Consider the following 12,651-nt stretch of genomic DNA (forward strand, 5'->3'; position numbering starts at 1 on the left):
TTCAAAGCTGGCTCAGATCATTCACCTGTCAAACTTCTAAAGGTGAAAACAACGACAAAAAAAGAACAACCTTTATTTTCTGTTGATGTTTCTAGCAGACAAGTTCATTTAGTTAATGGTCCTGTTTCCTATAGGAGGACATTCTGAGTCCAAGGCTACCTTCTGGTGGCCATTTGGACAAGATTTCCACCGACACGTTGCGATGCTTGAATGCTAAAAGCGTGCTAAGCATATTTCCCCAATTCGTTTGGCATTCAGAGTCCCCTCCTGGTCCTATGTACCATTTCCTTAGACTTCACAATTCTCCTACATGGCAGAATGGAGAGCCTTCTCAAATGCAGAGAAAATGAAGGGAATATATATCTTTATAAACCCAAAGAAGAAACTGAGGCCCAAAGAGAAATGACTTGCCCACGGCCACATGACTTGTAGTGGCCCACCGTGAGAATTTTGAATGTAGTTGTCATCTGCAAAACTTGTGCCTACAGTTCCCTCAGGACAGGCCCACAGGTCTGTGGGGCAGGAGGAGGGGGCATGAACCCCATTGTTTGTCTCGTGTCATCATGAGTCCTTAATGTCAGACTATCAACACTAAGGGCTAAAGCATCAAAGCCACATGTTGACTACGGCTGACATACTGGACAGTGCGGTTGTCCAATAATGCAATGGAACAATGCTGAAAAGTTAAGGATCCTTGGGTTGAGTTTTGCCACTAACAACTTTGAGGAACTCAACAAAAACTTGCTGGGCTTAATTTTTCTCACCCTGAAAGTAAGGAGATTTGGGGCCACACATGCTTTAAAGGTTCCTGTAGTCGATCCTGTGGAAGGACTCAGTATCTATCCCAACTCCTTTTGGTGGGCCTTCCTGTACTGCAGAAGCTAGAGAAGTGAAAACTACACTTCCCTGACTCCTTTGCCATGAGGATTTGGGAAGTAACTTGGGTTCTACCAATTACACGCACTATCAGGAGATCTGAATTCAGCCCCGAGTTAACTGGGCAGAGGCAGGCAAGAGGCAATTGTTTTACACTCTGCAATGGCAGCCGTCGAGGTGGCAGCTTCCTGATTGGGCAGCAGCCGCAGCTCCTATGTGGCCCAGTTCTGCTCTGTGGCTCTGAGTCATTCCTAGGAGCTCAGCTTGGTCTTTCTTTAGTCCATTTAATACCTTTCTCTGCTTAAACTAGCTATAGTGGATTCTGATGTTCATAACTAAGCCTTTGTAGTCCTTTCCAACAATAAAAACCTACTTCACCTGTATTCAAGTTTAAAACCAGGTAATTAATACACATTGTTCTCATATTCCTCCTTTTCCCCCTTTTAATTAATTTAACCTTCATCAAAAATCCATTCCAAGCATTTTTCCAGTATCCCTTTTCTTCCTGCTTTGTACGTTTTCCTTCAAACGCTATCACTCATGTCTAGGGACTGTTGACTTCTTCCCCCGCCTGTATTCTTGTTCTATGTTGACTTATGTCCTTCTGTGACCCAGGCACTACTGCACTGGTTGCTGGGGAGTATGAGCCCAGCAGGAAGTGTTCCCTGGCTCTGATGGGTCTAGAGTGGAAAAGAGAAGTCCGTTGGCCAAATGTGCAGCCAAGAAAATGGGCAGCAGGTTACAATGGGGACAGTGGGAGGAGTATTCAAGGCTGTCTTGGGAGACAAAAAATAAGAGGAAAGGAGTCAGAGATGGAGCTTATATTCCCTTCCAAATATCAAATGAATTGGTTTTTAAAAACGGCTTAAATCCATAATTCACAACAAAATGAATGAAATAACAGATTGAGAGCCAGGCTCAGTGGCGTGTGCCTGCCGTCCTAGCACTTTGGGAGGCTGAGACAGGAGGATCGCTTCAGCCCAGGAGTTTGAGACCAGCCTGGGCAACATAGTAAGGCCCTGTCTCAAAAGGAATAACAAAGAAAGAGAAAGAAAAGATAGAACTAATTAGCCATCAATGGAGAATTCTGGTTAACAACTGATTATCTTCATTTATAAAGGTAAATAAAGTGAATCCAGCATTATTCTGCCTTTCATAAATGAGCTGTGCCACTGGGAAACCAAGCAGTAGATGAGGCAAAGTGTGTCTCTATAGAAATACATCAGTTAATAAACAGAGGACAGAATTAGATTATTGCTGTTTTAGAACACCTAATAAGCCAAAATATTTAGGTCCTGAGCATCAACAGCTGCTAACATCAGAAAAAGAGAGATAACCAAATATTAAGTGCCTCTGATGAAGACAGATGCCTCCCACTGTGACATATTCTAGCTGAAATAGAATAGAGCTGACCAAGTAGGGAGAGTTGCATTGTCCAATAGAACTTTCTGTGGTGACAGAAAAATTATATTCTCTACTGTCCAGTACATTGGCCACTAGTCACACGTGGCTACTGAGCACTTAAAATGTCACTAGTGGGACTGAGGAACTTAATTGTTATTTTGAGATGGGGTCTGGCTCTGTTGTCCAGGCTGGAATGCAGTGGTGCAATCTTGGCTCACTGCAACCTCCGCCTTCCAGGTTCAAGCAATTCTCCTGCCTCAGCATCCCAAGTAGCTGGAATTACAGGGACACGCCACCAAGCCCCATTAATTTTTTTTTTTGTATTTATTTAATAGAGTCAGGGTTTCACCATGTTGGCCAGGCTGGTCTCGAACTCCTGACCTCAGGTGATCCACCCGCCTCGGCCTCCCAAAGTGCTGGGATTACAGGCGTGAACCACGGCACCTGGTCTAATTGTTCATTCTTAATTGACTACGGCTGTGATAGTCACATGTGATACTGGATGCTGCAGCTGCAGATCCAACTGCTCGTTTAGAGAAAACCTAGGGGACTGAGGAATGTTAGGCACATGGTGATGTGCTCAGCAAAATTCAGACTGTTGGGAACTCTACAAAACAAATCATCCATTTCTTCAACAATTAACCTGATGGAGGGAAAATGTATGAAATTGAAAGAGGCTCAAAAGACATGCCAATCAATTACAACGTGTAGACATTATGTGGACCTGATTAAGCAAACTGGAGGGGAAAAGTAAGAATTCATGAGACAATTAGTAATGTGAATACAATTGGTAACGTGGGTGTGATCATGAATTTTGGTTTTTATCCACTAAACGCACATTCTGAACTATTTGTGGTTGAAATGGTATGATGTCCTAGATTTGCTTCAAAATCATGTGTGGGGCAAGGGGTGGGGTGTGCCTGGGCAGGAATGGCCATGGGTTAACGGTTGTTGGGGCTGGATGGCAGATACGTACCACTGCGCCTTTGAGATTCTAAATAATACAAAGTGATGGGGGTATGGGGACTACTCCATAAACACACATCTGCACCACTACAAGACTCGTTAGAGAGCCGAGTAAAAGGCCAAGAATACTTTTGAAAGAATCGAACCTTAATTTATTTTGAAGAACCCATGGAAGAAGGCAAAAAGAACAGAATAGGGCAGGGTGAAAGGACAAATTCCCTTGGTACTCCATACTGGGACCTGGGTCCTACCAGTCAGAGAATCACGAATGAATACTATCAGTCAACTGGGTTAACTTCAGAGTTACTTAGTTTCTAATAAGCCTCCACAGGACAATGGTGATTAGTATTTCCTGGGTTTTTCCAGCCTGCAGCTGGAGACCGGCAGATGGATCCAGCACAAAAGGGACCTGCCGTGCACACTCTGTGGAATGTAAGTCATCTTCTCACCCCTATTTGTTTGGCAAATTACAGAATTCTCAGCAGTAAAGAGACAATTTCACAATCTGCCCTGAGGCACACCGTCAAAAGGCAGATGGGCTGGGAAAGGCCAGCCACATTTCTTAACCTGCGCCTCGGACTCCTTTTCCAGATCCACCCATCAACACGATCCCGTGTCCTTACTGCAGCCAACAAAATGTTGGGCATTAAAACTTGCTGTATGTCACTGTCAGCTAACTTCCTCTTGGGCAGTTTACACATACGCAGAAAGCTAAACACTTTACACTCACTATCTCATTTAATCTATGCAACTCTTGTAGGAGGCTGATTGTTTGAGTCCGCCACTTTACAAATCAAGGAACTGAGGCCCAGAGGAGATAATGTATCCATGACCACAGCCGTTAAGAGGGGCCGGACTGGCCGGCCGGGTGTGATGGTTCACACCTGTAATTCCAACACTTTGGGAGGCCAAAGTGGGTGGATCACCTGAGGTCAGGAGTTCAACACCAGCCCGGAAAACATGGCGAAACTCCGTCTCTATTAAAAATACAAAAATTAGCCAGGCTTTGGGGTAGGTGCCTGTAATCCCAGCTACTCGGGAGGCTGAGGCAGGAGAATTGCTCGAACCCGGGAGGCGGAGTTTGCAGTGAGCTGAGATTGTGCCACTGCGCTCCAGCTCTGGGTGACAGAGCGAGACTCTCTCAAAAAAAAAAGAGGAACGCGATTGAGGTTTTCCTTCTGACATCATCCAGAGCTTCTCCTCTGCCCAGCAGGAGCACCCACACTTCTTGGCTTGGCCCCTTCACCATCTCACCCTGTCCTGGTTACATTTCCAGCTCTTTACCGCCAACTCTCTCCCTGACCCCAGCAAGCCCTGTTTCCTATCTTCAGCCACCACAGCTTCATCCTTTCTATGCTCCAGCTGCGGGACTCAGCCCACACTGCCCTCAGGCCCACCCCCTCCCTTCTCCCCAGCTTTCAAATCCACATCAGGACACCTTCCCCACTCAAACTGGTCACATCTTTGCTTGGAATTCTGGTTTCACGTTCACGGTCCTGCAGCAGAGTTAATAATGTTTGTGTCTCCCTATTAACCTAAATACTATCTACGGTTATTGGACACAAACCATGTTCTACCCTCCACTCATTTATCCTCACAATGCTATCAAGTAGGTATCATTATTATCATCTTACAGATAAGGAAACTGAGGCCCAGAGGGTGAGCCACTTGCTCAAGGTCGCACAGCTAAGAAGTGACAAAGCCAGCGCTTACATGCTTAATAACAGCTACTACCAGATGATTCTGGAAGGAACACCAGGTTGGGAGCATTTTTACCTCCCGCTGCCTTGCACGCCCCAGGTGTTAGATGGGCGGAGTGTTGCCTCTCTGTGCCAGGCAATGGCTCAAACCTGCCTTTCTTGTGGTCCTGGGAGCCCACTGCCTAAGAAACAAATTCTTGGCTGGACACGGTGGCTCACGCCTGTAATCCCAGCACTTTGGGAGGCCGAGGTGGGCGGATCACATGAGGTCGGGAGTTCAAGACCAGCCTGACCAACACGGAGAAACCCCATCTCTACTAAAATTACAAAATTAGCAGGCGGTGGTGGTACATGCCTGTAATCTCAGCTACTTGGAAGGCTGAGGCAGGAGAATCACTCGAACCCAGGAGGCAGAGGTTGCAGTGAGCTGAGATCGAGCCATTGCATTCCAGCCTGGACAACGAGAGCGAAACTCTGTCTCAAAAAAAAAGAAAAAGAAAAGAAAAGAAAGAAAAGAAACTAATTCTTAGAGAAACTCTGTGAGTTCAGCATGCCTTGGAAAGAACTTTATAATTATACAGGCAGTTCGTTCAGTCATTTGAAAACTGCCAATGCCACGGCTGATGATAATTCTGGAGGCTTGGCACATATTAACACCAAAATGTCTCCTTTTTGAGGGTAGAGGCAGAAAGAAGGAAGCTAAACATCCCCAGTAAATAAAAACTCCCCTGGAAACTATGGAAAGAAGACTTTTAACGGTTCAGGAGTGAATTGTGCCTCTCCGCCCCACTTCCCCCAGAGCACAGGCAACTAATCTAGGCAATCAGATTGGTTGACGTCTTCCTTTAATCCAGGATTCCAACGGCCCTGTGTGCCTGAGGCAGAAAAGATTGCCTAAAATGTTGGTTAAGAGACTGGATGAGAATCTGTCACTTTCTCTCCAGGGGAATCTGGGCAATTGGGGGACAGAGGGGCAAACTAGCTGCAGAGGCTCCCAAAACAACGTTGCAATTGTCCTTTCAGCCTGGTGATAAATATGCAAGTGGGACACTTTGTAGAATTTCCCGAAGGGCAGAGCTACCAGCCTCAGGCAAATTGTTCCCTCCCATTTAACCCCACCTGGCCCAGAAGAGCCTCAGGCCAGTTGACTTTGAACTTCACCCTCACGCTTACCGCTAGGCTACCGGCCCACACAGTATCAGCACTTCTTTTTTAAAGAGGTCTTTCCTTTGGATCCCAGCTGAAGCCTCAAACCTCAATTCATAACCAAATGCGCTTCAGCCCACCCCGGAGTCAAACCCTGGGAATATGGAATGTGCATAGGGGAGGGGTGGCCTCTCCCAGGAAAATGAGGACTGCTTTCTCAATCCACAGCAAAGCCCAGGCTCTCCCTCCCCACCCTCTACTCCCGGTCTGGGTGGCGAGAGGGCACCGGAGAACCCTGGAATTACCACCTATACCGGGGATCTGGGGGTGCACAGCGTCGCACTGCGGCCCACCAGGCTAGAAAGTGGGGTCAAGTGATCATAAACCGCCACCCACTAGCTCCAGCTGGCTGAGTCAGTGGAATGGGATTCCTAAATCTTGGTGGGTAGCGGATACCTTTGAGCAGACCATCATGGAAGTTCTGCCCGAAAGCGCAGGTGGGCGTCCAGAATGTTCGAGGGGACCCTGAAAAGCGACCATAGATGGGAGCAAACACTCCAATCCACTGGGGTAAGGGCGCTCGAGAAATCGGTAGTTGAACCCTTTTTTACCCATCAACTTAATTCAAGATTGGAAAGATGACAGATCTAAAGTGCCGTGCACAAGCCTCCTGTCTAACAAACACTGGGAACCGCTCGTGTTGGGAGAGGCCCACTATGTGGCACAAGCCTCCTGTCTAACAAACACTGGGAACCGCTCGTGTTGGGAGAGGCCCACTATGTGTCAAGCTGCCGCCCATATCCAGAACATAAGCATGAGGGGTGAACTCTCAGAACCGCGGCGCCAGGAACTGCGTTTCAGAGGGTGGAATTTCTGAGAGCGCGGGGGCTTCCTTTCCGACCTCGGGAACTCCGACGGCCTTCGTTATTCTACAGGCCTGGCGCACAGAATGGGCTGCTGGCGGAAGGCAGCGATGCCAGTGCCTTTTCCGCAGTACCAGAGGCAGCACTCGGCATCAGGCGGGGCCACCGGGTGGACAGAGCCCACTCTGGGAACCGGCCGCCCCTGCGCAGCAGCTACCCTGCAGGCGGGAGTACGCGCCGCGGCGCCCTGGCCGCCGCCCAGGGGCAGGTGCAGGAGCTGTGCGGCGGGCGCGCTCGGGCGCGGGTGCCGGGTTGCGCGGGCGGGCGCGGCAGGGAGGGGCGCTGGCCCCGGGAGCCCGACGCCAGGGCGTGGTGCAGGTGGCGGCGGGGGCAGAGTCGACACAGTACCTTGATTTTAGATCTGGCGACCGGGCGCTGCTTGGCCGCCAGGTGTCCATCGGGGCCCTCGGCGTCGCCGGGCTCGGGGGTTTCGCGCTCGGGGGCGTGCGGGGACGAGCTGCTCTCGGCTCCTCCAGGCTCCCCAGCGTTGCTGCTGCCGCTGCCGCTGCTGCTGCCGCCGTCGCTGCGGCAGTCCTCGGGAGGGTCGTGGAGCAGGCGGCCCAGGCCCACTGCGGAGGGAGGGGCCGCGCCCCAACATACACACTCGGCGTCAGCCCGTACGCCCGCGGCAGTTTGACCTGCGGGCGGTGCTGCCGCCGCCCCGCCCCGGACCTGGGCACCTCGCCAAGTGGGCAACGTCGCGGGGGTGGGCGAGTAAGCCCCGGATCGACCCCTATGGCTAGCTTGGAGTGCTGGGGGCCTCTTCCCGGTCCCAACCCTGGCGCCCACAAGGAACCGGGTGGCCACGCGCGGCGGAGGACCCTGCGCGCCAAGTTTCCTCTCTGGGCGGGGGAGGCGGGTCTGACCTCTCCCCAGCTAGCCCCAGAAGGGTTGGCGGGCCTTTGTGCACCCCCATGAGGACGTGAGATTGGGGGTAGCCCCTGCTGGCTTTCAATCCCTTTCCTGGGCCACCTCGGCCCGCGCTGCAGCCAACGGTCCTGCCGCCGGGCAATTAGAGGCTCCCACTAGGGGGAAGGGGGCGCCCAGAGTCCCGGGCATCCCAGTCCCCCATTGCCCGCCCTCCCTCGCCTAGAAGACCCCCGCGTGCCCCCCGGAAGAGGGGGATGAGGTGGGGAGCCCGCCCCTGCCGATGAGCTGAGAAGACCCGCCACCCCTTCCCCCACCCCGGGAGCCCAGCGCCCAGGCCCGGCCCCCGCGCGCGCTCACCTGGGATGTAGGTGTCTGCCCTTTTCTCATCCGGGAGTTCATCCCAGCTGCGGACCGAGACCCCCAGGCTCCTCCTCTTCACCAGGAAGACTTTGGGCATGGTGGGGTCCCCTCTCCCGACCGCGGCCCCCTCCTCCCGGCTGCTCCCCGCTAGGGGCGACGGCGGCGGCTCCGTCCCCAGCTCCCGGCGGCCAGAGCCCACCTTCCCGCCTCGCCTGCCCTCTTCCTCCACCCCCCGCCGCGGTGCGGCCCAGGCCTCTCCCCCGCACGCCTGGCGACTCCCAGCCTCCCGGCTGGGCGACACCTATGCCTTAAATCGCGAGTGAGACCACGCCGGGGAAAAAGTTTCATAAGGTGGAATAGAAAAGGCACCAGGAAACTTGGGAGTGAGCATGCGCCCTGCAACATAACGGTGTCAACAAGCTCGCTACCTGTCCGACCGGTTCCGGCGGCCGGGGCTGCCTGTTCCAGCCCTTCCTTAGGCATGAATGTTTGCAAAAGAATTTAAAGTCTGCTCTTCCCCCTCCTCTTTTTAAGAAAGGAAGAACATTTTTAAATTAACCCCCGCCCCATTCCCCCATCACCTGCACCTCGAGGCGAGCTCTTCGAAGTAAACCCCAGGTTCGCCTCCCAGGGCACCCCTCCGGTGAGTTGGGGCCTCCCACGAGTTGCCCCCCTCCCCCGCCCGGTGGATTTGTCTTCGACGAGCCAGAAAATGGCTCAGTTCCTCTGGACCTTGTGGAGCCTTCCCGGGGCTTGATGAAATCTGGGCGGTCAGAAGGGCGAGGCGGCGGGAGACTTCCAAGGATTCTGATTATTAATAATGGGGGGTGGAGTCTTAGGGGCTTAAGCTATCCATCAACTACAACTCCCCCCCCCCAAAAGCAGTAAAAATAAATTTAAAAATTCGGCATCTTTCGAACACGTTATTTTTCTGACTAGTATCATACAATTTAAGAAAAACAGGGCTTGCCCCGCCAAAGCAGCTTCTCCCCACAAGATGTTGCACCCCGAGGCCCCCTCACCTCAAGTAAACACACAATAGAAACAAAAGCCAGGAGCATATTAAGCAAATGCAACCTCAAAACAAGTCCCCAATCTTCGTCCACTCCCACCATTGCCTCCCCTAACCACCCGATCCCCAAATTCTGAGACTGGGAAATACCTTTCCAGGAAGCCAGCATAGTGAACATTGGCTACATCTTCTCGCCGCCCCTACCGGGGAGGTAGGATAGCTTTGCATTTATTATTATATCTGTTTGTTCCTATCAACATTTATGCCTGGAGGAGAGAGGGAGAGAAGGAGGGGGAGTTGGTAAAATATGCCAAGTTTCTAAAGCAGTTGTGCTCACGTTGGGGGGCGCGCTGCCCTTCCCAAGGCCTTGTTTGGGTGCGCCCAGGACAACGGGCACAGCCGCCTGTATCGCTGCGGTCGCCCTCCTCCAGGAGGTCGTCAGACGTGTGCCAGCTGCCGAGTGCTGCGGGGGCGCGTCTGACCAGGGATGCCCTGGAGCCCACGGCTCACCCAACAGCCAGCCTCACCTGCCTGTAACCTGACCCTCTGCGCTCGCAGCCTACAGCGCCCGGGAATCAACACAGCGGTTTTCCCTGCTCCCTTCCGCCCTGAATGGCCCTTGGGGACACAGCCGCCTGGTAACGGATTTCTCGGCGCTATTGGCGGACTCGAGCGGCGCAGGGAGCCGGGGCGCAGCTCTGCCGGGGCTGCGGGCGACACCAGTGCGCGGCGCCTCTAGGTCTGCCCTCAAGGAGTCACCCTTTCTGGACTGAACCCTGAACTCCAGCTTTTCTCTAAGGAAAACCAGCTAAGAACGAAAAAGACTTTGATCCCAGTGAGCCGGAGAAGGAGGAGGAGGAAGACATTTCTGTGGCGGTGCAGGAAAACAAGGCTTCTTGTCTACGAGGCTGATGGGGCAGCTTCCGGGAGACTCTGCAGATGTATTTTTATCCGCCAACAAACGGGATTTGCTAGAAAGAAGGAGCTTGGGTGAATGGAAGAGTAAAAATAAAGTTCAACTATGAAGCTACAGAATTATTCCCAGTCTTTAAAAACCTTCAAAACTTCACTTGGTTCAGAAGTCCCAATTATACGGAAGAGGCTGTCAACTCCATTTATAAAGCTTTTTTTTCTTTCACAGGTTTTCAAACCAGTGAGTGCCTTGACTACTTTACCTACTTGTATTGTTTAAAAAGATTATAGGACGATGAGGTATAAGGCTAGAAACCTCCAAAGGAATGCAGCCTTTAGAGGTTTGGGGATGAAGACTTAACAGGATAACAACACTTTTATTCTATGATCACTGGATGCACACCTACTCTATTTGCTGGGTGCTTCTTGAGGAGAAAGGAATTTTAATGTGTTTTATTTCTCTTTTTTTTTTTTCTTGATCAGACGTGATGGGGTCTATCAAAATTATTAACATATACAAAGAACCAGCTTTCATCTTGGTTGACTTGCCTCCATTGTAAGGTCGGTTTTCTAAGTATTATGAGAGGCGTTGATGAAGTATCCCAGAAAGTAGGATAAGTAATGAACCCAATTATTATTTTCTTGCACTGCTATTATATGCGTATACACTATTGGTGAGAATGCAAAATAATTCAGTCCCTGCGGAAAGCAGTTTGGAGATTTCTTAAAGAACTAAGAATAGAATTACCATTGGACCCACTAATCCAATTACTGGGTATACAACCAAAGGAAAATAAATCGCTTTACCAATAAACACTCGTGTGTTTATTGCAGCACTGTTCACAATAGGACAGACATAGTATCAACCCAGTTGCCCATCAATGGTGGACTGAATAAAGGAAATATGGTATATATACACCATGGAATACTATGCTGCCACAAAAAAAGAATGAAATCACATCTTTGCAGCAACATGGATGCAGCTGGAGGCCATTATCCAGTGCAAATTAACTCAGAAACAGAAAATCTAATACTGCAGGTTCTCGATTAGAAGTGGGAGCTAAACATTGGGTACACACAGATACAAAGATGGGAACAATTAACAAGGGGGATTCCAAAAGTGGGGAGGGAGAGAGGGGGAAAAGTTTGAGAAACTACCTATCAGGTACTATGTTCACTATTTGTTGTTATTTTCATTTTATTTTTGAGACGTAGTTTCCCTCTGTTCCCAGGCTGCAGTGCGATGGTGACAGCTCAGCTCGCTGCAACCTCCACCTCCTGAGCTCAAGCAATTCTCGTGCCTCAGCCTCCCAAGTAGCCAGGACTATGGGCATGCGCCACCACACTAGGCTACTTTTTGTATTTTTAGTAGAGACGAGGTTTTGCCACGTTGGCCAGGCTGGCCTCGAACTCCTGAGCTCAAGTGATCTGCCTGCCTCGCTCTCCCAAAGTGCTGGAATTATAGACATGAGCCACCATGACCAGCCTGTGTTCACAATTTGGGAGATAGGATCATTAGAAGCCCACATTTTAGCATCATGCAATTTACCCATGTAACAAACCTGCGTATGTGCCCCCTGAATCTAAAATTAAAAAAGAACAGAAAAAGTAAATAACACTTTAAAACTTTTCCACATTATTTCCTAAATGCCTTTATTTACATTCATTTGGTAATATTATTTGTCCCATTTTTTAAGAAGGAAGGAAAATAGGCGATGAGAAACCAAGTATCATTCAAGTTCCGCTGGGCGCTGTGGCTCACATCTGCAATTCCTGCACTTTGGGAGGCCAAGGCAGGTGGATCACCTGAGGTCAGGAGTTCGAGACCAGCCTGGCCAACATGGTGAAACCCCATCTCTACTAAAAATACAAAAATTTGCCAGATGTGGTGGTACACACGTGTAATCTCAGCTACTCGGGAGGCTGAGGCAGAAGAATCACTTGTACCTAGGAAGCAGAGGTTGCAGTGAGCCAAGATTGCCCCACTACACCCCAGCCTGGGTGACGGCAAGACTCTGTCTAAAAAAACTCTAACTGTGTTGCCCAGGCTGGAGTGCAATGGCACGATCTCAGGTCACTGCAACCTCTGCCTCCCGGACTCAAGCCACAACCCATTCTCCTGCCTCAGCCTCCCGTGTAGATGGGATTACAGGCACCTGCCACCACGCCTGGCTAATTTTTGTATTTTTTGTAGAGACGGGGTTTCACCACCTTGGCTAGGCTGGTCTCGAACTCCTGAGCTCATGACCCACCCGCCTTAGCCTCCCGAAATGCTGGGATTACAGGTGTGAGCCACTGCTCCCAGCCCAATTATTCTTCATATGCACGTCCTCATATCTCATTTGCAACAAAGTCAGTTTAACCTATTTGTTAAATAACAAACTATCTGCATAAGTTAAAAATATATAAAAGTAGGCATTTATATCTGAGCCTCTTATTATATTAAGTACAAAATGTACTTTTGATTGTCTTGTCAAATTGT

The 12,651-nt window shown here is 50.3% G+C and overlaps 1 protein-coding gene across 1 annotated transcript in view; it reads right to left on the reverse strand.

Annotated features, from left to right (window-relative positions):
• The window catches only part of OVOL2 (ovo like zinc finger 2), a 36,799-nt gene extending 25,866 nt beyond the window's left edge, over positions 1 to 10,933 (reverse strand). Inside the window, exons 1-4 of the mRNA XM_007960911.3 lie at positions 9,785 to 10,933; positions 9,408 to 9,523; positions 8,243 to 9,052; positions 7,364 to 7,584 (exon numbers count right to left, since the gene is read on the reverse strand). Of these exons, the coding sequence (XP_007959102.1) occupies positions 7,364 to 7,584; positions 8,243 to 8,342 (321 nt within the window). The 5' untranslated portion in view covers positions 8,343 to 9,052; positions 9,408 to 9,523; positions 9,785 to 10,933. The remainder of the gene's footprint in view (positions 1 to 7,363; positions 7,585 to 8,242; positions 9,053 to 9,407; positions 9,524 to 9,784) is intronic.
• Positions 10,934 to 12,651: the final 1,718 nt, after the last annotated feature.

The sequence above is a fragment of the Chlorocebus sabaeus genome, chromosome 2 (assembly GCF_047675955.1).
Source record: "Chlorocebus sabaeus isolate Y175 chromosome 2, mChlSab1.0.hap1, whole genome shotgun sequence".
NCBI lineage: Eukaryota > Metazoa > Chordata > Mammalia > Primates > Cercopithecidae > Chlorocebus > Chlorocebus sabaeus.